Here is a 24,122-nt window from a genome sequence, read left to right on the forward strand (position 1 = left end):
ACCCTAATGAAAATTAATGGTAGTACGAGAATCAGAGGTGATTACACTAAATGAGAGACTACTGGAAAACAAATGGGGCAACAGGGTTGATGGAGTTACTCTGAGAGCTGAGAGCTGAGACCGAGTGGTCTCTCTGTATGCTGTAGCAAAATATGGCAAACACAAATATTTCATTTATAAGATTTCACAGGAGCAATATCAAACAACACAACTTCAGTGCCACAAATATATATTAGAAATGACAAACAGCTTTCACAAAGAGTTGCACTTTCAGAATCTCCTCAGATACCGTAGGTGGAAAGACAATTATAGAATTGAAGAGATTGACAGAGGGTATTCTAGAATTTAAAGCCAGAGCAGCTGATTGATGAGCCACTAACAAATAAGCGAATATAATCAGGAATAAGCATGAGGACATAACAGAAGGACATGGACCTCAGAGAGTCATAGGGCCACATGAATTCACAGAAAAAGAGAAAAATGAAGATCATGGGGTGATTTAAAAACAAAGAACTGCCTAAGTGAGAGAGAATCCTCCTCTATGAGCACAAGGATGTGAAGTTCATGAAGGTGCAAAATGATAGACTGAGTTTAGGATTAATTCAAATACAAAAGGACATGTAACTGTCAAGAGAGCACTGGAATGGGCTGGTCTAGAGGCAACAAAGGCACGTATAAGCATCATAGCTATTGATGAGCTGAGATAGATCTGGTGTGCAGAGGGCCACATTGTGAAAAATATATTTTGGATCTGAATGATAGAATACAAATGGGGTTTGAAGCTTTGCTCAGACTAATATAATACAAACAATTTGATGGCTGTATAATATAATATAATGTTTTAATAATAATATAATGCAACCAATCTGATGGATGTATGCCCTCTTCAGCTTTACACGAGGTCCCATTTTAACCTCACCTTCACTACTTCGATATTGTGGCCTGCCATCATTCTCACGTTCCTGCCCCTTTGGCCTATTTTGTTGCCACTTCCTCTTTATCTCTGGCACTGCCATAAGTGCACCTTGAACGCAAACCACACTTTTCTTTCCCCACCAAAACTCCAAAGTTTATGCCCCAAATGGATAAAGTTTATTTCTATGTCTGACTAACACAACTGCACTCCTGTTTTTTTCCCCAGATCGCTGCCCTCCTCACTGCTTATCTTCTCCACTGCTGCCACTTATAGCACCCCCTCTTCATTTTCACTGCCTCCTCTGGTTATTTCCAACCATCAGCACCCTCCCACAATGTTCCCTTACTCTCTGACATGTTCTGATCATACTACCCAACACCCACCTATCATTAATTATCTTCATTGGTCAACTGTGAGAGTTCCATTTTAGACGTGCAATATCTCTCTTCAATATGCTTGACGTGGTCACTGAAACCAGAATTAGAATTTTTTCTTTAAGGAATTGCACTTACCTTAGCTGAGCCAATTGAAGCAACTAATCCTTAGTCAGACCCATTTTCTCAGACATTGCAAAATACAGATGATCCAACGCAGCATTTAAAAATACACTGGCCTATTCTGGGCTGAGATTATTCCTAGTGGAGCTAGTCTGTGCACTTTACTGAACAAAATAGAGAACAGCTAGGTCTCCACAAAGTAGCCATGAGGAAAAAAGAAGTATTTTTAGAAGTGATTGCAAATGTAAGGCAACCGAACGTCTGAAGAGCCTTACAGGTTAGTAATTACTTATGTTCACTCAAAGCACATTCTTAACAGATGAGATTGATTTGTTTCAAGAGGTTTTTGAATGCAATCTTACAACTTTAAGGCACTCTGAAGAAACAAAATATATCTAATTATTTCTAAAAATGAATAAAGAGAAACATGGGATACAGGAATAGGGTGCCAAAATTGTGATTAGAACAAATTGCTTATATTCTTTGGACTGATTGGACAATTTCACTGTAACTCCTGCACTTGAGTTACAGATTTTAGATCTAAATTTTGAATATCTCAATATCTAACAGTTTTAAGAATGGATTCATGGACATAAAACACTATAACACAGAGGCAGGCCCTTTGGCCCATCGAGCCTTTGACAAACCATTAATCTGCTTAGTCCCATCCACCTACAGCAGCCCATAAGCCCCCCATAACTCTCCTATGCATGTACTTATACAAGTTTCTCTTAAATTTTGAAATCAATCCCACATTTATCATTTGCACTGACAGTTCATTCCACCCTCTCAACACCATCTAACTGAAGCAGTTCCCCCTCATGTTCCCTTTAAACATTTCACCTTTCATCCTTAACCCATGCCCTCTAGTTGTAGTCTCAACCAACCTCAAGTGGGAAAACCCTGCTTACATTTACCGCATTTATACCACTCATAATTTTGTATACTTCCATCAAATTTCCCTCAATTTTCTATGTGCTAGGGCAGTGGTTCTCAACGTGGGCCATCTTGTCTTTCATGGGGCCACAAGTAAACAACAAGAAACTGGGGGCCTGAATGGACCATGATAAGTTTACTGTTTTTATGAAATATGACTAAAATATACAGTATAAATGAAAAAAGAAATGAGTCTATGTACTGCAGTTTAATTAGAACTCTGAATGAACTGAATGGAAAATATGCTAGATAATGCAAATGAGAAAGCAAAACAGGTGTGTGTGTGTATGTGTGTGTGTATATATATATATATATATATATATATATATATATACACACACACATACATACATACACACGCATATGCACGGGGCTGCAGCATGTCAATCGTTATCTCTGTTCCTGCTTGACCACACACAAATCACCATTCAAACCTTGCAGAGTGGCCTACTGAACCCTGCTCCACACCCACCCCTAAATCACAAACTGCAGATTGAGCGGGTCTGTCTGCAGCAAGGCCAGTCAGTGAGTACGCAGCAGGAGGCTGGTTCTGTTTACCTTCCCCTGACTCGAGCCTGTTATAATGTATATAAAACATGACATGAAGGATGCAGTTACTGCAGTGGGGTCATCTGCTAGCAAAGGCTAAACTGCAGAGAGGCACAAACATATGAATTCTACCCAGCATCAATATCTACCACTACAACCTCCATTAAATCCCTGATACTTAACAAATTTTCAAAGGAAGTTCAATTTGCCTTTCTTTGAGGACACGGTTTTTTGCTGCATAGAATTTGCAGATATGATAGCACTTTGAAAATATTTGCATAAAAAATTAAATAATTTTGAAAAAAATACTGCTTAAAAAGCTAGTTTTATTTTTGCGTGTGTATTCAATACTGACAGATACAAAATATGAAACCATTTTGAAGAAGTCAAGAGCTATTTCTTGGAAAACAGTATTCCACCAGTAAACATAACGGCTTATGCAACAAATTTTCGCTGCTAAGTCTGACATATTTTACCTGTCAGATATGTTTGAAAAAAATGAATTTATTAAACAGTTATAAGGAAAAAAACTGCAATCTCATATCATGCAAAGAGGCTATTACCACTTTCTTTGGAAAACTTAAACTTGTCAGCAGCAATATTGGATGTTGTGCGTTTATGCAATTTCCTTCACTGGCCACTCTTAAAATAGAGTTGCAAGATGATGATCATTTGAAACAACTGCACACTGATATGGAATTTCAGTTCTGAGACCTGCTGGAGATGCATATTCCAGATTGGGTGGTGGATCCATTTGGGGTTAATGTGAATTACGTTAACACCACATTGCAACAATGTCTTACTGAGCTTCAGACTGATATAACAACGGAAGCAAAATTCAAACACAAGAAGCAAAATTTCTGAATTACTCGTGATATTCAAGTTTCCACAGCTCTGGGAGAAAGCAAAGTTTTTTCTAAGTGGATTTCCCACCTCCTATCTAGCAGAATGTGGTTTTGTCAAGCTAGTCACCTGCTTTCAAAAGCTCATTAACTGACTTGACATTGTGAAAATAGGTGATCTTTGAATTCCTTTAACCAAGTTGCAAACAGATATTGAAAAACTCACTAGTTTGCATCAGCCACAAGGATCTCACTGAATACCCAAAGCAACAATATTAAGCACTTCTTCTACTGCTAGTTGTAATAATATTATAAAGTATCTTCAGTAGAAATAGTTTTGAAATAATTTTTCATATTCACCTGTAACATTATATTTAATGTATAATACACCCATAACCTCTTAAAACATAAATATTGATGGAGAGGCAATACGGAGAGGCGGAGCAAAGTCAAGATGGCACTACGGCGACTCTTTTGCTTGCATCTTCGGAAACAGCTCTATTTCCACCTTTAATATCTTTATTTTTCCCTTTCAGGGTTCTTTTGAAGACCCTGACCTGGAGTTACACGCTGACTTTGGTTCTTTGCAGGAATGGGACACGTTCTTGGGGTTTCAGGACTGGCTGCTGTTTGGCATGCCAAGAGTTCGGCCTGAGAGTCCAGCTCAGATCTGGAAGCCTAAGATCTCGGGGCTCTGGAGATGGGCAAATCGAGGGTTGGTGTCACGGCAGGAGACCTGTGTGTCATCGGGAGAGTCGGAAAATCTTCTTCTGTGTGCCCAAAGACCCAGGATCTTTGAGATCTTTGGGAACAGAGCTCAGAAAAAGCAATGTAACGGACCTTAGGGAGAGAGAATCTGTGGTATGTCGAATGCCGGGTGAAACGCAAAGTCTTTGGAGTAGCTGCAAGTCTGTGTCTTTGCCATTGCTTTGCTCATGCTTGAGTGCTCGGTGGTGGGCGCTGATGGTGTTTTTTGCTAATGGGGGGAGGGGGGAATCATTCCTTGCTGCAGCTTACACACAGGAGGGAGGGGAGCTGGGGAGGACTTTGGGGTTCTTAAGTTTAACTGTCGATCATTCAAAATTAGGACAGTTGACCAAAAAAAATTAGCAACCAACAGAGACCATGGAGGATCGGAACCACAGAGGTAAATGAAAGTCACAAGTGGGCCATGAACAGAGAAAGGTTGACAACCACTGTTCTCGGAAATAAAGTTCAAACCTATTCAATTTTTCCACATAAATTGTGTCCTCGAGACCCGGCAACATCCTTGTAAATTTTCCCTGTACTCTTCCAATCTCATTTACAATTTTCCTATAGGAAGATTACAAAATGTGGACACAATACTCCAAATTAGGCCTCATTATAGTCAGTACTTTGATTTATAAAGGCCAATGTGCCAAAAATTTTCTTTACTACCTTATCTACCTGAGACACCACTTTCACAAGTGATTTGGAATTTATACTTCAGGATTCCTGTTCTACAGCATTCTTCAGTGCCCCACCATTCACTGTAAGACCTATTCTGGTTGGTCTCCTGAAATACAACACCTCACATGTGTTTGTATTAAATTCCATCTGCCATTTTCAGCCCATTTTTCCAGCTGGTCCAGATTCCACTGCAAGCTTTGATAGTCTTTCTCATTGTCCACTACATTCCCAATCTTGATGTCATCTGCAAATTTGCTGATCCAGTTTACCATATTATCATCCAGATTGTTGATATAGATGACAAAAAACAATGGACCCCGCACTGATCTTTGTGGCACACCAGTAATCATAGGCTTCAAGTCAAAGAGGCAACTATCTGCAACCACTCTCTGGCTTCTCCTGCAAAGCCAATGTCTAATCCAATTCACTAACTCAACTTGAATGCCAAGCGATTGAACCTTCTTGACCAACCTCCCATGCAGGACTTTGTCAAAGGCCTTGCTAAAGTCCATGAAGACAACATCTACTGCCTTGCCTTCATCAATTTTCCTGGTAACTTACTCCAAAAACTCTATAAGATTGGTTAAGCATGACTTACCAGGCACAAAGCCACATTGACTATCCTGAGTCAGTCCCTGTCTATCCAAATATTTATATATCCGATCCCTTAGAATACCTTTCAATAATTTACCTACTGTTGGTGTCAAGCTCACTGGCCTATAATTTCCTTATTCTTAGAAGCTTTCTTAAACAGTGGAAAAACATTACCTATCCTCCAATCCTCGTGCACCACCTCACCAATGGCTAAGGTTGCTTTAAATATCTCTGCTAGGGCCCCTGCAATTTCTCCACAAACCTCCCACAGGATCCAAGGCAACAAATTGTCAGGTTCTGAGAACGTATCCACCTTAATTTGTCTCAAGACAGCAAACATCTCCTCCTCTGTAACCTGTATAGGGTCCATGACCTTGCCGCTGCATTGTCTCACATTTTATAGACTCTATGTCCATCTCCTGAGCAAATACAGATGCAAAAAATCCATTTAAGATATCGCCCATCTCGTTTAGCTCTATGCATAGATTACCATTCTGATCTTCTAGAGGACCAATTTTGTTCCTTGTTATCCTTTTGCTCTTAATATATTTGTGGAAGCCTAGGATTCTCCTTCACCTTGTTTAATAGAGCAACCTCATGTCTTCTTTTAGCCCTGCTGACTTCCTTAAGTGCTCTCTTGCATATACTATACTCCTCAAGTACCTCCTTTGTTCCTTTCTGCATATTTGTTCCTTTTTCTTAACTAGGGCCTTAATACGTATCTCTCAAAAACCAATGTTTCCTAAAACTTTTATCTCAGCCTTTTACTCTGATAGGAACATACAGTGGCATGCAAAAGTTTGGGCACTCCTGGTCAAAACTTCTGTTGCTTTGAATAGCTAAGCGAGTAAAAGATGACCTGATTTCCAAAAGGCATAAAGTTAAAGATGACACTTTTCTTTAATATTATAAGCAAAATTACTTTTTTAATTTCCATCTTTTACAGTCTCAAAATAACAAAAAAGGAAAAGGGCCTGAAGCAAAAGTTTGGGCACCCTGCATGGTCAGTACTTAGTAACACCCTCTTTGGTAAGTATCACAGCTTATAAACACTCTCTGTAGCCAACTAAGAGTCTTTCAATTCTTGCTTGGGGGATTTTCGCCCATTCTTCCTTGCAAAAAGCTTCTAGTTCTGTGAGATTCTTGGGCTGTCTTGCATGCACTGCTCTTTTGGGTTCTAGCCACAGAATTCGATGATGTTTAGGTCAGGGGACGATGAGAGCCATGGCAAAACCTTCAGCTTGCACTTCTTGAGGTAGTCCATTGTGGATTTTCAGGTGTGTTTAGGATCATTATCCTGTTGTAGAAGCCATCCTCTTTTCATCTTCAGCTTTTTTACAGATGGTGTGATGTTTGCTTCCAGAATTTGCTGGTATTTAATTGAATTCATTCTTCCCTCCACCAGTAAATGTTCCCCTTGCCACTGGCTGCAACACAAGCCCAAAGCATGATCGATCCATTCCTGTGCTTAACAGTTGGAGAGGTGTTCTTTTCATGAAATTCTGCACCCTTTTTCTCCAAACATACCTTTGCTCACTGTGGCCAAAAAGTTCTATTTTAACTTCATCAGTCCACAGGACTTGTTTCCAAAATGCATCAGGCATGTTTAGATGTTCCTTTGCACACTTCTGATGCTGAATTTTTTGGTGAGGATGCAGGAAAGGTTTTCTTCTGATGACTCTTCCATGAAGATCATATTTGTGCAGGTATCGCTGCACAGTAGAACAGTGCACTACCACTCCAGAGTCTGCTAAATCTTCCTGGAGGTCTTTTGCAGTCAAACGGGGGGTTTGATTTGCCTTTCTAGCAATCCTACGAGCAGTTCTCTCGGAAAGTTTTCTTGGTCTTTCAGACCTCAACTTGACCTCCACCATTCCCGTTAACTGCCATTTCTCAATTACATTATGAACTGAGGAAACAGCTACCTGAAAACGCTTTGCTATCCTCTTATAGCCTTCTCCTGCTTTGTGGGCATCATTTATTTTAGAGTGCTAGGTAGCTGCTTAGAAGAGTCCATGGCTGCTGATTGTTGGGACAAGGTTTGAGGTGTTGGTGTATTTATAAAGCTTTGAAATTTGCATCACCTGGCCTTTCCTAACGATGATTGTGAACAAGCCATAGCCCTAACAAGCTAATTAAGGTCTGAGACCTTGGTAAAAGTTATCTGAGAGTTCAAATCTCTTGGGGTGCCTAAACTTTTGCATGGTGCTCCTTTCCTTTTTTCCCCACTCTAAAATTGTACAAAACAAAAATAATACACTATCCTTGCTTAAAATGTTGAAAAGAATATTCCATCTTTAACTTTATGACTTTTGGAGATCAGTTCATCTTCTACTCACTTAACTATTCACAGTAACAGAAAGTTTGACCAGGGGTGCCTGAATTTTTGCATGCCACTGTACAAACTCTGTACTCTCAAAGTTTCACTTTTGAAAGCCTCACTTTTACCAAGTACACCTTTGCAGAAAACAACCTGCCCAATCCACACTTGCCAGATCTTACCATCAAAATTGGCCTTTCTTCAATGTAGAATCTTTTTCCTACTTGCTTTGAAACTAATGACATTATGATCACTAGATGCAAGGTGTCCCGCGACACAAACTGCAGTCATCTGCGTGTTTCATTCCCTAATAGCAGATCAAGTATTGCACACTCTCTCCTTGGGACTTCTATGTACTGATTAAGGAAACTTTCCTGAACACATTTGACAGACTCTATCCCATCTAGTCTTTTTACCACATGGGAGTCCCAATCAATATGTGGAAAATTAAAATCACATACTATAGCAACCTTATGTTTCTTACAAAAGGCTTTGATCCCTCTACAAATTTGTTACTCTAAATCCCTAGGACTGTTGAGTGATCTGTAATTTCGCTCCATTAACATGGTCATACGTTTCTTATTCCTCAGTTCTACCCATAACACCTCACTAGACAAGTTCTCCAGTCTGTCCTGACTGCGCACTGTTTATTCATTTCCATAGGTGCTGCCTGACCTGCTGAGTTCCTCCAGCATTTTGTGTGTTTTGCCTTGGATTTCCAGCATCATCAGATTTTCTTGTGCTTGTGATCTTACCAACTTGAGTTCAACCCATGAATGAAGTTGGTAGGGACTAAAAGAAAATGGTATAATCAAGCATGTCAAGGGCTTCAAACTGGTTGATAAGAACTAGGAATAGTTACTGCATTCATTTACAGCTTTTGGAAGAGGCATCTGGAAACAGAAAGAAGCAGTACTCAAGAAGAAGAATTGTTATCAATATCACCAGAAGCCAAAACTGCAAATGTTAGAAATCTGATATAAAAGTTTAAGATCTCAAAATGTCAGGGAGCATATATGGAAAGAAAACAGAATAAAGTTTTCTTAGTAAGTATCTTTACCTGAGATATAAACTCTGCTTCACCTTAAACAGATAACGTCTAACCTATACGATATTTCTGGCATTTAGTTTATAGCCACAAAAGGAAAGTTGGATATTTAACAGTTTCATGGGTAAAGGGCTGAGAGTGTGGGATATTGGCTTAATGAAACCATGGAAGAAATTCAGGGCTAAGGTGGGGAGGATTGATTGGCTTGATACGCCAAAGGAAGGGGGCTGAAGCACAAAAGGATCTCAACATTCGTGACAAAGTCTATGAGTTCTTTGTACTTTTATCAGAAGTGAGGAATCAGAAGATGATAATTTGCAGTGCAGAAAAGAAACTAGAGGTTGTCCTTGTATTTTTGGAGTGTCTTCAAATAGGGTGAAGGCTTGGCTGAGAACAGTGGGCCTTGATAACACTTTGTGTGGCCCAGTCAGATGTGCCATTGACCAAAATATTGTTGCCGTTGCTGAAAACATTTTCAGGGAGTGTGTAAGAAAGCAAAGGGATGGAAAACCCAAGTAATTATGAAAAAGAAAAACACATTACCTGCTGAACAACAGATTTCACATCACCAAGTAAGGCAATAGCAGGTCTCACATTATTTCCTAATTCTTCGGCACAAATGTCAACCTAAATAAAGCATATGGAAGTTAATGTTTAACTTCTAACGAGTAATAACACATTTAAAACACATTAGACAAAATATAATTAAAATGAGATGAGAGGGGAAGAAAACAAATGTTAAAGTTCCAAAATACAGAAAATGTTTGAAACACACACCAGGTCAATATGCACCTGAGAGAACCAAAAGCAATAAATATTTTAGGGAGGGATGTATTGTACTTGAAAGTTATTTTCTATTTCTCTCAGGAATTGCATTGCACTTTCAACATTTTTCTGCTCAGGTTAAAATAGCAATGCCTTCTTCAGTGATCGACAATCCCCTATTAACATGCACAGTAACATTCCAACATCAAATTTCAGTTTGGGGAAAAAGAAATCAGACTTCTGAACAAGGTCAGATATAAAGCATTTCCTAAAGCTGCTGGAAACTGAAATACTTATTTTCCAATTCTTTAAGAATAAACTGGTGCCTCTGCCTCACCAAAAACAAAGTGTTATAGTTTACTGCATGTCTTGTTTTATAATCAATTTTAGCTCCGGCATTTTCCCACTTCTTCGAGCAGACTAGCATCAGAATTGCTTTGAGGCACACGATGGTTTAAATTGTAGATCTAATAATGTCAAACACTCTCCTCCTCCACAAACATTCCATAAATTAAATTTCTTTTCTATGCAGTGTACACAATAGCATGCTGCAGTGCCATTTGTTAACCACGACAGGGAAGAAAGGAAATTAATCTCTTCCTAAGGCTCCAATATTCTACCTCTTGGGCTGCTTAGTAGCTCACCTAAAAATGGCAGAATTACTCCTATTTCTCAACATCCAGCTGACATAAATAGAAAGATCTTAATGGAAGATGGAATCACTGTATGGGGGTGCAACGGTGAGCATTGAATTGCCGTGCTTGAGGCCCAAGTATATTTTAATTACCAGGGCTCATTTCTATTAATGTGCATCAAACTGGGTGACACTGTGGTGTAGCCATTAATATAATGCTATTACACTACCATCGACCTGGATTCAATTCACTCCGCTCCCTGCAAGGAGCTTGTACATTCTTCCCTTGGCCATGTGGGTTTTCTCCAGGTGCTCCAGTTTCCTCCCAAATTCCAAAGATGTATGAGTTAGTATGTTATCTGGTTACAGGCTGAGGGTAGCAGACACCAACGGAATCAACAAACTCATTCATAACGCCAGTGATGTTGTGGGGATGAAACTGGACTCTCATGACTGTCTAAGTTGCATGCCATCTTGGACAATGTCTCCCATCCACTACATAATGTACTGGTTGGGCACAGGAGTACATTCAGGCAGAGACTCATTCCACCGAGATGCAACACTGAGCGTCATAGGAAGTCGTTCCTGCTTGTGGCCATCAGACTTTACAACTCCTCCCTTGGAGGGTCAGACACCCTGAGCCAATAGGCTGGTTCTGGACTTATTTCCTGGCATAATTTACATATTACTATTTAATTATTTATGGTTTTATATTGCTATATTCATACTCTATTCTTGGTTGGTGCAACTATAACCAAAACCAATTTCCCTCAGGATCAATAAAGTATGACTATGACATGGGTGCAATTGAACAGCATGGGTTCATTGGGCCAGAAGGGCCTGCTACCATGCATGATCTCTAAATAAATAAAAATATAAACAAGTTCCAAATTATCCTCATATTGGTCATCAGGTTACCAGCAGTCTGTGCAAGGAATCTACCTAAATGCACTTTTGAGTTACCTGGACTTGCAGCAGGTAAGGGTGGATACTGATTCTTATTAAGGGAAGGCACCCTGGTTGTCAAGCATTCCTTGCAGTGAAAAATTCCTCCACAATGGTGTGGTGAGCCCCTTGTGATATGCACTTTATGCACTTATTTGAAGGTCAACATTTCAATACGAGAAAACTAGAGTGCGTCACTCAGAGAGAGATAAATGGCTTAGAAATGAAATTATCTTAGAACTTAATCTAAATAAACACACTAGAGGAGAATACAAATTAAACATACAGTATAGTTGAAGGCAAACATCAGCACCATGAATTTAGAAACTGACCAGAACAGCATACTCATCGATGTTTTAGCATATAATACCTGTATGATTTTCACATCTGATCGGAACCGTGGCGGCTGGCCAAAATGCAACATCCAGTTTAACCTGGCTCCCAACAGCAGAATTACATCTGCATTCGACAAGGCTCTGAGGAATAATAAAATGTCCTGAAAATTATTTCAGGTTGCAGACTAATTAATGATATATCCCTGAATTACTATTTTCTGGGGAAGAAAACAGACTCTCAAAATATTCTAGAGCTTCGCAACCTTGGGATCACATAGATTAAACGTGGCGTCTCTGGTCTTTTGTGACTCTAATCATGTTAGACCTTTTGTTCCCCACTTGCAGAGTAACTAATTCACTGCCAGTATCATTTTGGGGTCACAAAACATTTCCACAATGCAACTAGAATAATGCTTAAGATTAAGAGACAATGCAGTTATACAAAACATTTGATACAACTTTTTTCTAGTACTGTCATCCTACAAGAAGCAAGCAAGTTGGCAATAATCCATTATAAAAATGCCGCGTCAGTAAATGCAATATGAATTACATTTCAGAACCATGAACTGGGTCCAGATTTCAGAGAGAAAGAAACAGGCAATCAAAAAATGACAAGCAGAGCCAGCAATCACTTCCACCTACTAAATTAGACAATTTCTTTCTTGTAAATAAAATACAGATTGGGAGAATAATTAAAAGAAAATACACATAAGATTTACTATAGAACCTACCTACACTGCAATAGATCTGGGGATAAGCGCTTTCAGCTGTAAGGTTTACTGGAAAAGCTGTACCTCTGGAGCACAGAAGGTTGGGAGGAGATTAATCAGAGGTGTACAAGATCACGGCTGGCTTAAATTGTGTAAAGACAGTGAAGCCGTTCTATTAGTGGACAGTTCAAGGACCAGGAGCAGAGATTGCAAATTTTGCCAAAGCATCATTCTTAATGGAACTCACTCCAAATCTGATGATGGTGACAGAATCAAAAGGAAAATGGAGGGCCACTCTGGAGAGGGCAGAAGAATAAGACTGGACTAAACTGCACCAGAAAAATGGCAGGTATAGTTTAATCCAGACAAGTGTGAGGTGTTACATTCAGGGAAGTCATGTTAGAATAAAGTATACAGTAAATTGCAGGATCCTTCGGATCACAGAAGTCAGAATCCGGTTTAATATCACATGCGTAGCATGGCTCAAAGGGCAAGATGGGCCCATTTGACACAGTACCTCTAAGCAAATAAATCACTGACATGTGTCGAGAAATTTGTTGTTTCATGGCAGCAGTACAGTGTCATACATAAAATACTATAAATTACAATCACACATTATAAAATGTAATTAGGTTGGTTCATTGTACATTCATTAATGGGTGATGGAGGTCCTTAATGATAGATGCTGCCTCTTTGAGGTATCAACTGTTGAAGATGTCCTCAGGGACATACTGCTGTGCAGATCAGTACCTACGATAAAGCTGGCAGAATTTCAAAGTTCAAAGTAAATTTTATCGAAGTACATATGTCACCATATACAACCCTGAGATTCATTTTCTTGCGGGCACAATCAATGAACAACCATGAAAATACGGAGTTCAACCAGAGTGCAGAAGACAACAAACTGTGCAAATACAAAAAGAAGAAATAATAACAATAAATAAATCAACAATAAATATCACTGTCTTTAAAGAGGGTGAACCCTGGCAAGGCAGAAGATCCTGGTGGAGTATCTGGTAAGGCTCTGAAACCCTGTGTCAACCAACTAACGAGTATTCAAAGACATTTTCAACCTCTCACTGCTACAGGCAGAAGTTCCCACTTGCTTCAAAAAGGCAACAATTATACCAGTGCCTAAGAAGAATAATGTGTGCTGACTTAACGACTATCGCCCGGTAGCACTCACATTGACTGTGATGAGATACTTTGAGAGGTTGGTTATGACTAGACTGAACTCCTGCCTCAGCAAGGACCTGGACCCATGGCAATTTGCCTATCGTCACAATAGGTCAACGGCAGATACAATCTCCATGGCTCTTCACACGGCTTTAGACCACATAGATAGACATCACAAACACCTACATCAGGATGCTGTTCATCGAATATAGCTCAGCATTTAATACCATCATTCCCACAATCCTGATCGTGAAGTTGCAGAACCTGGGCCTATGTACCTCCCTCTGTAATTGGGTTCTCAACTTCCTCATTGGAAGACCACAGTCTGTGCAGATTGGTGATAACATATCCTCTTCACTGACGATCAACACTGGCGCACCTCAGGGGCGTGTGCTTAGCCCACTGCTCTACTCTCTGCATACACATGACTGTGTGACTAGGCATAGCTCAAATACCATCTATAAATTTAGTGATGATACAACCATTGTTGGTAGAAGCTCAGGTGGTGATGAGAGGGCGTACAGGAGTCAGATATGCCAACTAGTGGAATGGTGCCGCAGCAACAAATTGGCACGACGTCAGTAAGATGAAAGAGCTGATTGTGGACTTTAGGAAGGGTAAGACGAATGAACACATACTAATCCTCATAGAGGGATTAGAAGTGGAGAGAGTGAGCAGCTTCAAGTTCCTGGATGTCAAGGTCTCTGAGGATCTAACCTGGTCCCAACATATTGATGTAGTTATAAAGAAGGCAAGACACCGGCTATATACTTGCCCTCACCCACATCTCCTCCATTTCCCGCACTTCGGCTCTCACCCCATCCTCCTGCCACCACAACAGGGACAGAGTTCCCCTTGTCCTCACCTACCACCCCACCAGCCTCCGGATCCAACACATTATCCTCCGCAACTTCCGCCACCTTCAACAAGACCCCACCACTAAGCACATCTTTCCCTCTCCACCCCTCTCCACCTTCCACAGGGATCAGTCCCTCCGCGACTCCCTGGTCCACACGTCCCTCCCCACGGATCTCCCACCCGGCACTTAGCCCTGTAGGCGCAAGTGCTACACCTGTCCCTACACCTCCTCTCTTGCCACCATTCAGGGCCCCAAACAGTCCTTCCAGGTGAGGCAACACTTCACTTGAGAGTCTGTTGAGGTCATCTATTGCATCCGGTGCTCCCGGTGCGGCCTCCTCTACATCGGTGAAACCCGACGCAGATTGGGGGACCGCTTCGTCGAGCGCCTCCGCTCCGTCCGCCAAAACAGACAGGATCTCCCTGTAGCCACCCACTTCAACTCTGCTTCCCACTCCCATTCAGATATGTCCATACATGGCCTCCTCTACTGCCATGATGAGGCTAAACTCAGGTTGGAGGAGCAACACCTCATATACCGTCTAGGTAGTCTCCAGCCCCTTGGTATGAACATAGAGTTCTCCAACTTCCGGTAATTCACTCCCCCTCCCTTCCCCTATGTCACTCTGCCCCTCCCCCAGCTGCCTACCACCTCCCTCTTGGTTCCGCCTCCCCCTACTACCCGTTGTGTTTTCCCCTATTCTTTCTTCACCTTTCCTGCCTATCACCTCCCTGCCTCCCCTCCCCCACCCCTTTATCTTTCCCCTTACTGGTATTTCTCCTGGAACCTACAAGCCTTCTCCTTCCCACCCTCCCCCCACCTTCTTTATAGGGCCTCTGCCCCTTCCCCCTACAGTCCTGACGAAGGGTTCCGGCCCGAAACGTTGACCGATCTTTTCCACGGATGCTGCCTGACCTGCTGAGTTCCTCCAGCATGTTGTGAGTGATACTTTATTAGGAGTTTGAAGTGATTTGGCATGTTAACAAATACACTCAAAAACTTCTATAGTTGTACCGTGGAGAGCACTCTGACAGGCTGTATCACTGTCTGGTAATGAGGGGCTACTGCACAGAACTGAAAGATGCTGCAGAAGGTTGTAAATCTAGTCAGCTCCATCTTGGGCATAGCCTACAAAGTACCCAGGACATCTTAGTAGCAGTGTTTCAGAAAGGCAGCGTCCATTATTAAGGACCTCCAGCAACCAGGGCATGCCCTTTTCTCACTGTTACCATCAGGTAGGACATACAGAAGCTTGAAGGCACACACTCAGTGATTCAGGATCAGCTTCTTCCCTTCTGCCATCTGATTCCTAAATGGAATTTGAAGCTTTGGACACTACCTCACTTTTTTTAAATATACAGTATTTCTGTTTTTGCACACTTTTAATAATCTATTCAATATAAGTAACTGATTTACCTGTTTATTTATTGTTTTATTTTATTTATTATTAATTTTTTCTCTCTCTGCTAGATCCACGACTGTGCTGCAACACACAGTTCGAAGCACATCATCAAATTCGCCGATGACACGACCGTGGTGGGTCTCATCAGCAAGAACAATGAGTCAGCATACAGAGAGGAGGTGCAGCGCCTAACGGACTGGTGCAGAGCCAACAACCTGTCTTTGAATGTGAACAAAACAAAAAAGATGATTGTTGACTTCAGGAGGACACGGAACGACCACTCTCCACTGAACATCGATGACTCCTCCGTAGAGATCGTTAAGAGCACCAAATTTCTTGGTGTTCACCTGGCAGAGAATCTCACCTGGTCCCTCAACACCAGCTCCATAGCAAAGAAAGCCCAGCAGCGTCTCTACTTTCTGCGAAGGCTGAGAAAAGTCCATCTCCCACCCCACCCCCATCCTCTCCACATTCTACAGAGGATGTATTGAGAGCATCCTGAGCAGCTGCATCACTGCCTACTTCAGAAATTGCACCATCTCGGACACAAGACACCACAGTGGATAGTGAGGTCAGCTGAGGAGATCATCGGGGTCTCTTTTCCCACCATTACAGACATTTACACCACACGCTGCATCTGTAAAGCAAGCAGCATTGTGAAGGACCCCATGCACCCCTCATACAAACTCTTCTCCCTCCTGCCATCTGGCAAAAAGCACCGAAGCAGTTGGGCTGTCATGACCAGACTGTGCAACAGTTTCTTCCCCCAAGCCATCAGACTCCTCAATACCCAGAGCCTGGACTGACACCAACCTACTGCCCTCTACTGTGCCTATTGTCTTGTTTATTATTTATTGTAATGCCTGCACTGTTTTGTGCACTTTATGCAGTGCTGGGTAGGTCTGTAGTCTAGTGTAGTTTTTGTGTTGTTTTACATAGTTCAGTGTAGTTTTGTATTGTTTCATGTAGCACCATGGTCCTGAAAAACATTGTCTCATTTTTACTGTGTACTGTACTAGCAGTTATGGTCAAAATGACAATAAAAAGTGACTTGGCTTGACTTAAGTATTGCATTGAACTGCAGCTGCTAAGTTAACAAATTTCATGTCACATGCCAGTGATAATAAACCTGATTCTGATTCTAATTCTGAGAACATGGGAGGAAGGATCCTTGAAAGTGAGTCCATAGGTTGTGGTAACATTTCAATGATGGGGCAAGTGAAGTTATCCCCTCTGGTTCAAGACCCTGATCGTTGAGGAGTCATAACTATTCCTGAGTGGTGTGAATCCTGAGACTCCTGTACCTTCTTCCTAATGGCAGCAATGAGAAAAGAGCATGTCCTGGGTGGTGGGGGTCTCTGATGATGGATTCTACTTTCCTGTGACAGCATTTCATGTGGATGTGCTCAATGGTTGGGAGGGCTTTACCCATGATCGACTTAGCCATATCCATTATTTTTTGTAGGATTTTTTCATTCAAGGGCATTTTATGTTTCCATACCGGGCTGTGATGCAGCCAGTCAATATAATCTCCACCCCACATCTACAGAAGTTCATCAAAGTTTTAGGTGTCATGCCAAACCATGGAAAACTCCTAAGGAAGCAGAGGCGCTGTCATGCTTTCTTCGTAACTGCAGTTACATGTTGGGCTCAGGACAGGTCCTCCAAAATTATTTCACCTAGTAAAGTTGCTAAACTTCCCCACCTCTGATCCTCGATTGAGAACTAGCTTGTGAACCTTTGGTTTCCTTCTTCTGAAGTCGATAATCAGCTCCTTGGTCTTACTAACAGTGAGTAAGAGGTTGTTACAACCTCCTGCAGCTTTTTCCGATCCTGTACAGACAACCCTCCGTACCAGATGGTGATGTAACCAGTTAGAATGCTGGTACATTTGTGGAAATTTGATAGAGTCTTCGGTGACATATCAAATCTCCTCAAACACCTAATGAAATATGGCCACTGGCATGCCTTCTTCGTAATTGCATCAATATGTTGGGCCATGATAGATTTTCAAAGATGCTGACACCTAGGTACTTGAAACTGCTCCCTCTTTCCATTGTGGACCCCTCAGTAAGTCATGGGTGTGTGATTCCACAACTTCCCTTTCCCAAAGTTCACAATCAATTCCTTGGTCTTACTGACATTGAGTGCAAGATTGTTGTTACAACACCACTCTACCAGCTGATCTATCTCCCTCCTATAAACTCATTACTACCTGCTAACAACAGTTGTATCATCTGCAAATTTATAGAAGGCATTTCAGCTGTGCGTAGCCACAGAGTCAGGGCTGCAGAGAAAGTAAAGCAGGAGGCTAAGCATGCATCCTTAAGGTACACTGGTACTGACTGTCAGCGAGATGTAAAGAGAGATCTTGGGGTACAAGTCTTGCGTCTTTGAAAAAGATATAAAGTAGGTTCACCAGGATGATTATCAGATTAAAGAGTATTAGCTATAGAGGTTGGACAAATTTGGATTTTTTTTTTTGCTGGGGTACCAGACGCTGAGGGAAAATCTGATAGAAGTATATAAAATTATGAAAGAGATAGATTGGGTAGACAGTCTTTTTTCCAGGATGAAAATGTCAAACACTAGAGGGCATAGTTTTAAGTGGGAAGGAGAAAGTTTAAAGGAAATTTGTGAGGGAATTTTGCTTTTTTTTAGATAGACAGTGTGCCCCTGACTGAAGCGTCGCAGGAGAACACAGAACATCAGGAGCTGCAGGTTAGCTGCCGTGGGCTGTGTGTCCAGACAGCTGAGCCTTTCTGGGGCCGACTCTCTGGGCACAGAGCTCGGAAAGAGTGACGTAACAGACTTTTAACATCGTAAATCAGCGAGTTGATTGTTATGTCTCCCCTCTGGCTGTGAAACCTTTTTTCCCTTATTAGGGAGAGAGAGAGCCTGTGATATGTCGAATTACCGGGTGAAGGAGCAAGTCTGTGTCATTATCGATGCTTGCTGCACGCTTGAGTGCTCGGTGGACAGTGTAGATGCTTTTTTGCTGGTGGGGGAGGGGGGGTCGTTGCCTTGCTGCTGCTTGTATGTGGGGGGGGGAGCTGGTGGGGTTTTGGGGTTCTAACATTTAACTGTCATTCATTCTTTGGGGCACTCTGTTTTCATGGATATTTGCAAAGAAAAAATTTCAGGATGTACATTGTAAACATTTCTCTGACATTAAATGTACCTATTGAACCTCTTGGTGCCTTTGACATACCATTTCACAAGGTGGTAGAAGCCTTTAAACATGTAAACAGTGGAACAGTAGAGGGACACACATCATCTGCAGACAGATGGGATTAGTTTAGATTTATGGTCAGTGCAGACATGGTGGGCTCTCCTTGTGCTATATTGTTCTATGTTCCAAGTTCTTAAGATATGTCAACTCTGGCACTCAGATCCTTTTGCAATAAAGGACATTTGCCTTTTATTTTACTTAAAGTTACACACCATTCTGGCACCACCCAGCAATTTAACCTTGGCTTAAACACGGGTCAATTTACAATGACCAATTAACCTCCTAACTGGTTTGTCTTTGGACTGTGGGAAGACACCAGAGCACCCAGAAGAAACTTAAGCACATATGGGAAGCAACGTACAAACTTGCTTACAGAGGACACCAAAATTGAACTCCCAACACCCTGAGCTGCAATAGTATTGTGCTCACTGCTATGCTATAGTGATGCACCTAATTGCTTACGCTACCAGCATCTTATTCATAGCAACTATTCATAGACTCAGAAACATAGAAAATAGGTGCAGGAGTAGGCCATTCGGCCCTTCAAGCCTGCACCACCATTCAGTATGATCATGGCTGATCATCCAACTCAGTACCCTGTACCTGCTTTCTCTCCATACCCCCAATCCCTTTAGACACAAGGGCCGTATCTAACTCCCTCTTAAATATAGCCAATGAACTATTTTTAAGGACATAGCAAGGTTTCGATTTAGACCTTTCAGTTTCTGAACATTTCAAATGTTCAAAGGTTCACTTATTATCTAAGTATGTATCCACATACAATTCTGAGATTCTTCTTCTCCAGATAGCCACAAAACAAAGAAAGAACATGAAAGTCATCCAAAGAGAAACATCAAACCCACCCCCTGCATAAGAACAACATCCTGATCATCAATGCTCCAGACTCCCTTCACCGCATAAAAATACAAATAGAACGCAACAAGAATATTGACCTCCAAAACCCCTCCCCACACAAAAAAATACTAACAGAGCACAATAAGAACAACAACTCCTATACCCCCACCCCTGCACAACAAAATGGAAAGGAACAGGCGAAAAATACAGAATATAGAAACCATAAGTCTGAAAAAAGTCCACAATCTATAAACGCAATACTCCAATCCATAATGCAAAACCACAGTAACATCCTCCTTCACCACCAAAGGGAGAGACACAACATTTTCACAGAGCATCAGAGTGTCCCACAGCGAGACACACAGAGATAGGCCACTCACAGACTCCTTCTCCGCAGCAATGGTAAGGAGAACAGTCTGTGCTGAACTCTTGTTTGCCTTCTGCATTCACCTCGATGTCTCAATCTTCCTCAATGCTTTAATCAGTAATTAATGGACACTTTCATCTGTGAAATGGAGTTGAACATCAGCTCGCACCCCATCTTGAAGTTTCTTCACATCAAGGGCATCAGAGTTAAATGACAATCTGCATTTCTATTTTGATAAGTAGTTTGCTTCTCATTTTTCACCACATTTCCCCATTCTATTATGCTTCTATATCTATTCCAAAACTCTTTAAATCTTCCATGCCCTATGCTGTCACCTAGCTTTGAATCATCAGCAATCTTGGATATATTATCTTTGCTACCCTCATTCAATTATCAATATCAATTAAGCACATTTGGGAGTCCAGCACAGATCCTTGCGGCATCTTGCGTTCACAATCTCCCATCGATAATAATTCAAAAATGACTGTCATTCATTCTCAATCTGTATCAATACTACAAATCTAAATTTGTTAATCCCTTGTGTGTGCCTTCTGAAAGTCCAAAATCTACTAATTACAACAGTTTTACAATAGACTAAGCCACATTCAAGAACTCAATTGTGGATCTGAATAAATATACCATGGTTGTCACAGACTTATTAAAACAGTCGTAGACCACTGTGTACCTACAAAGTCATCAGAGCCTTCCCCAACCAGAAGCCCTGGATGAACCATGAGATCTGCAACAACCAAGTCTTTGTAACTTTGGTGACCAGCAAAGTTAAAAAAGGTCTAGATACAATCCCCAGAAAGTCATCTCATGGGCAAAGTGGCAATTCCAGACTGAACTTGAATCAATAAAGAATGCTCAACAGTTGTGGCAAGGCTTGAATGCCATCACCTGTTATAAAGTAAACTCAAGCAACATAGGCAACCACAGAGCTTCGCTTCCAGGTGAGATCAATGCCTTCTATGCTTACTTTAACTGTCAAAACATGGAAGAACCATCAAGAACTCCCACATCCCCTGCTGATCCTGTGACTTTAGTCCCTGAGGCCAACATATGAGCAGCCTTCAGGAGGATGAATCAACAAAAAGCATCCAGCCATGAAGGGGTACCTGGTCCAGTACTAAAGACCTGTGCTGATTAACTGGCCAAGTGTTCACTGAGATCTTTAACCCCTCACTTTGGCAATCTGAGGTACCCACCTGCTTCAAGCAGGTGTAACTTATACCAGTACCTAAGAGGAACATAGTAACCTGCTTCAATGATTATTGTCCAGTAGCACTTACATCCACAGTGAGAATTGTTTTAAGAAATTGGAGATGAAACATATCAACTCCTGCCTGAGAAGCGACTTGGATCCGCTCCAAATTGTCTACCAGCACAACAGGTCCACAGCCGATGCCATCTCATTGTCTCTTCATTCAACTCTGGAACATCTGGACAGTGAAGATGCATACATCAGGATGCACTTTATTGACTACAACTCAGCATTCAATACCATTATCAACTCAAAACTAATCAATAAGCTCCAAGACCTTGGCCTCAATACCTCCTTTTACAATAGGATTCTTGATTACCTCACTTGAAGACCCCAGTCAGTTCAGATTGGCAAAAATATCTCCTTCACAATCTCCATTAGCACAGGTACACCACAAGGCTGTATGCATAGCTCACTTTACACATAATTGTGTGGCCAAGCACAGCTCCAATGCCATATTCAAGTTTGCTGATGACTTCATTGTTGTAAGCCAAATCAAAGGTAGTGACGAATCAACATATAGAAGGGAGACTTAAAATCTGGCTGAGTGGTGCCATAACAACAACCTCTTACTCAATGTCAGCAAGACCAAGGAGCTGATTATTAGCTTCAAGAAGAGGCAACCAGGGGTCCGTAAGCCTCTCCTCACCGGAGGATCACACATGAAGCGGGTCAGCAATTTAAATTCTTTTGTATTTTGGAGGACCTGACCTGGGCCAGGCAATTAAGTGCAATTATGGAGAAAGCACAGCAGTCTCTCTACTTCCTTAAGAATTTAGGAAGGTTTGGCATTGTATATAAAACTTTACAAACTTCTATAGATGGCTCCATCAAAGCCTAATATGGAAACACTAATGCCCTTAAATGGAAAATCCTACAAAAAGTAGTGGATACAACCCAGTCCATCATGAGTAAGACTCTCCACACCATTGAGCACATCTACTCGAAGTGTTGTTGCAGGAAAGTAGCATCCATCATCAGGGACTCCCGCCATCCAGGCCATGTTCTCTGCTCGCTGTTGCCATCATGAAGGTGGTACAGGGGCCTCAGGACTCACCACACCAAGTTCAGGAACTTCCCTCAACTTCACTTGCCCATTTCTGAAATGTTCCCACAACCTATAGACTCACTTTCAAGGTCTCGTCATCTCATGTTCTTGATACTCATTGTCTGTCTATTTATTAGCACTATTATTCTTTATGTATTTGTACAGTGTATTGTCTTTTGCACACTGATTGAACACCCAAGTTGGTGTAGTCTTTCATTGATCCTATTATGGTTATTATTCTATTATGGATTTACTGAGTACATCCCCAAGAAAAAGAATCTCAAGAGTCGTATATGGTGACATATATGTACTTCGATAATAAATTTACCTTGAAGTTTGCCTACATTACTTCCCTTTCATGTCCCAATGTCATTATTTATGCATCTTTAATACTTCCTTAATAATCAATTCTATCTCATCAGGTTTGCTGGTCTTTAGTTTCTCATTTTTCCCTCTCTTTCCTTAAACAGCATTGTAACATTTGCAACTTGCATCCACTATCTTCATATCCACTTCAGTTTTTCCTATCCTACTCATGCATTATGCTTCCCCTTTTCAATCAGTGTCTTTGTATTCTGAAATCTCCCAATCCTCATGCTTGCTGTTTCTTGTGGCAACACTGCAGTGAGTACAACTGTTTTCCTACTGAGGTTTGTTTTTGCCTTAAATGGGATATATATTACCTGTAAACTATGTACAAAACGTTAACTATTAGCTGTGGCTTGTTTACTCTCTCACATTTTAATTTAATTTCACAATCTATCATAGGCAACTCGCATCTTTGTCTTTGTGGTTTTCTTTAATCAGACAGAGAATGGTTTCAAAAAGGACTCAATTCACTTTCAATTTTTACATAAGATTCTATCAAATTATTAATTACTTTTTCCTTAAGGCTTCTTAACTACCAATTCAGCAAATAACCTGCTCTCATTTCATAATACCAGATCTAACATATCTTGTTCCTTCATGCACAAAGCAAAAAGGTTTTATATTTTGTACCTTCATATGCCTTCAATATGTTTTATGTTTCAAAAATGTGGGAAGATATAATTGGATCAGATGAACTGCTATAGCCCTGATTTCACATAGTTAACCAAGAACTGTGACTTTCTGCTCTAAATGAATATTAGGGAACATAAACAAATTTAAAGAAAGCAAATGCAAATGTTTAAGAGGTGGCATCACCTTGTCCTGGCATAGCTATCTGCTCACATATATCAACATCTAAGTTTGTATAGATGATGAAAGGGTATATCTCTAATAGTAAAAATGGGTATTCCTAGTTAATATTCATGCATACAATTTTCAAAAGACCTCCCTGACTGCTAAAGCTGCCCACCTAAAAAAGTTTTTTTGTATGTTGGAAGACACTGCCTCTGACAATACTCTGGAATATC

The 24,122-nt window shown here is 41.1% G+C and overlaps 1 protein-coding gene across 3 annotated transcripts in view; it reads right to left on the reverse strand.

Moving 5' to 3' along the window:
- hacl1 (2-hydroxyacyl-CoA lyase 1) overlaps positions 1 to 24,122 on the reverse strand; it is a 120,147-nt gene that overhangs the window by 66,787 nt on the left and 29,238 nt on the right. For all 3 annotated transcript variants that reach the window (XM_072253632.1, XM_072253631.1, XM_072253633.1), the window contains 2 exons: positions 11,848 to 11,953; positions 9,677 to 9,760 (listed from right to left, as the gene is read on the reverse strand). In XM_072253632.1, coding sequence (XP_072109733.1) covers positions 9,677 to 9,760; positions 11,848 to 11,953 — 190 coding nt within the window. The remainder of the gene's footprint in view (positions 1 to 9,676; positions 9,761 to 11,847; positions 11,954 to 24,122) is intronic.

This window comes from Mobula birostris, chromosome 3, assembly GCF_030028105.1.
Source record: "Mobula birostris isolate sMobBir1 chromosome 3, sMobBir1.hap1, whole genome shotgun sequence".
Taxonomy (NCBI): domain Eukaryota; kingdom Metazoa; phylum Chordata; class Chondrichthyes; order Myliobatiformes; family Myliobatidae; genus Mobula; species Mobula birostris.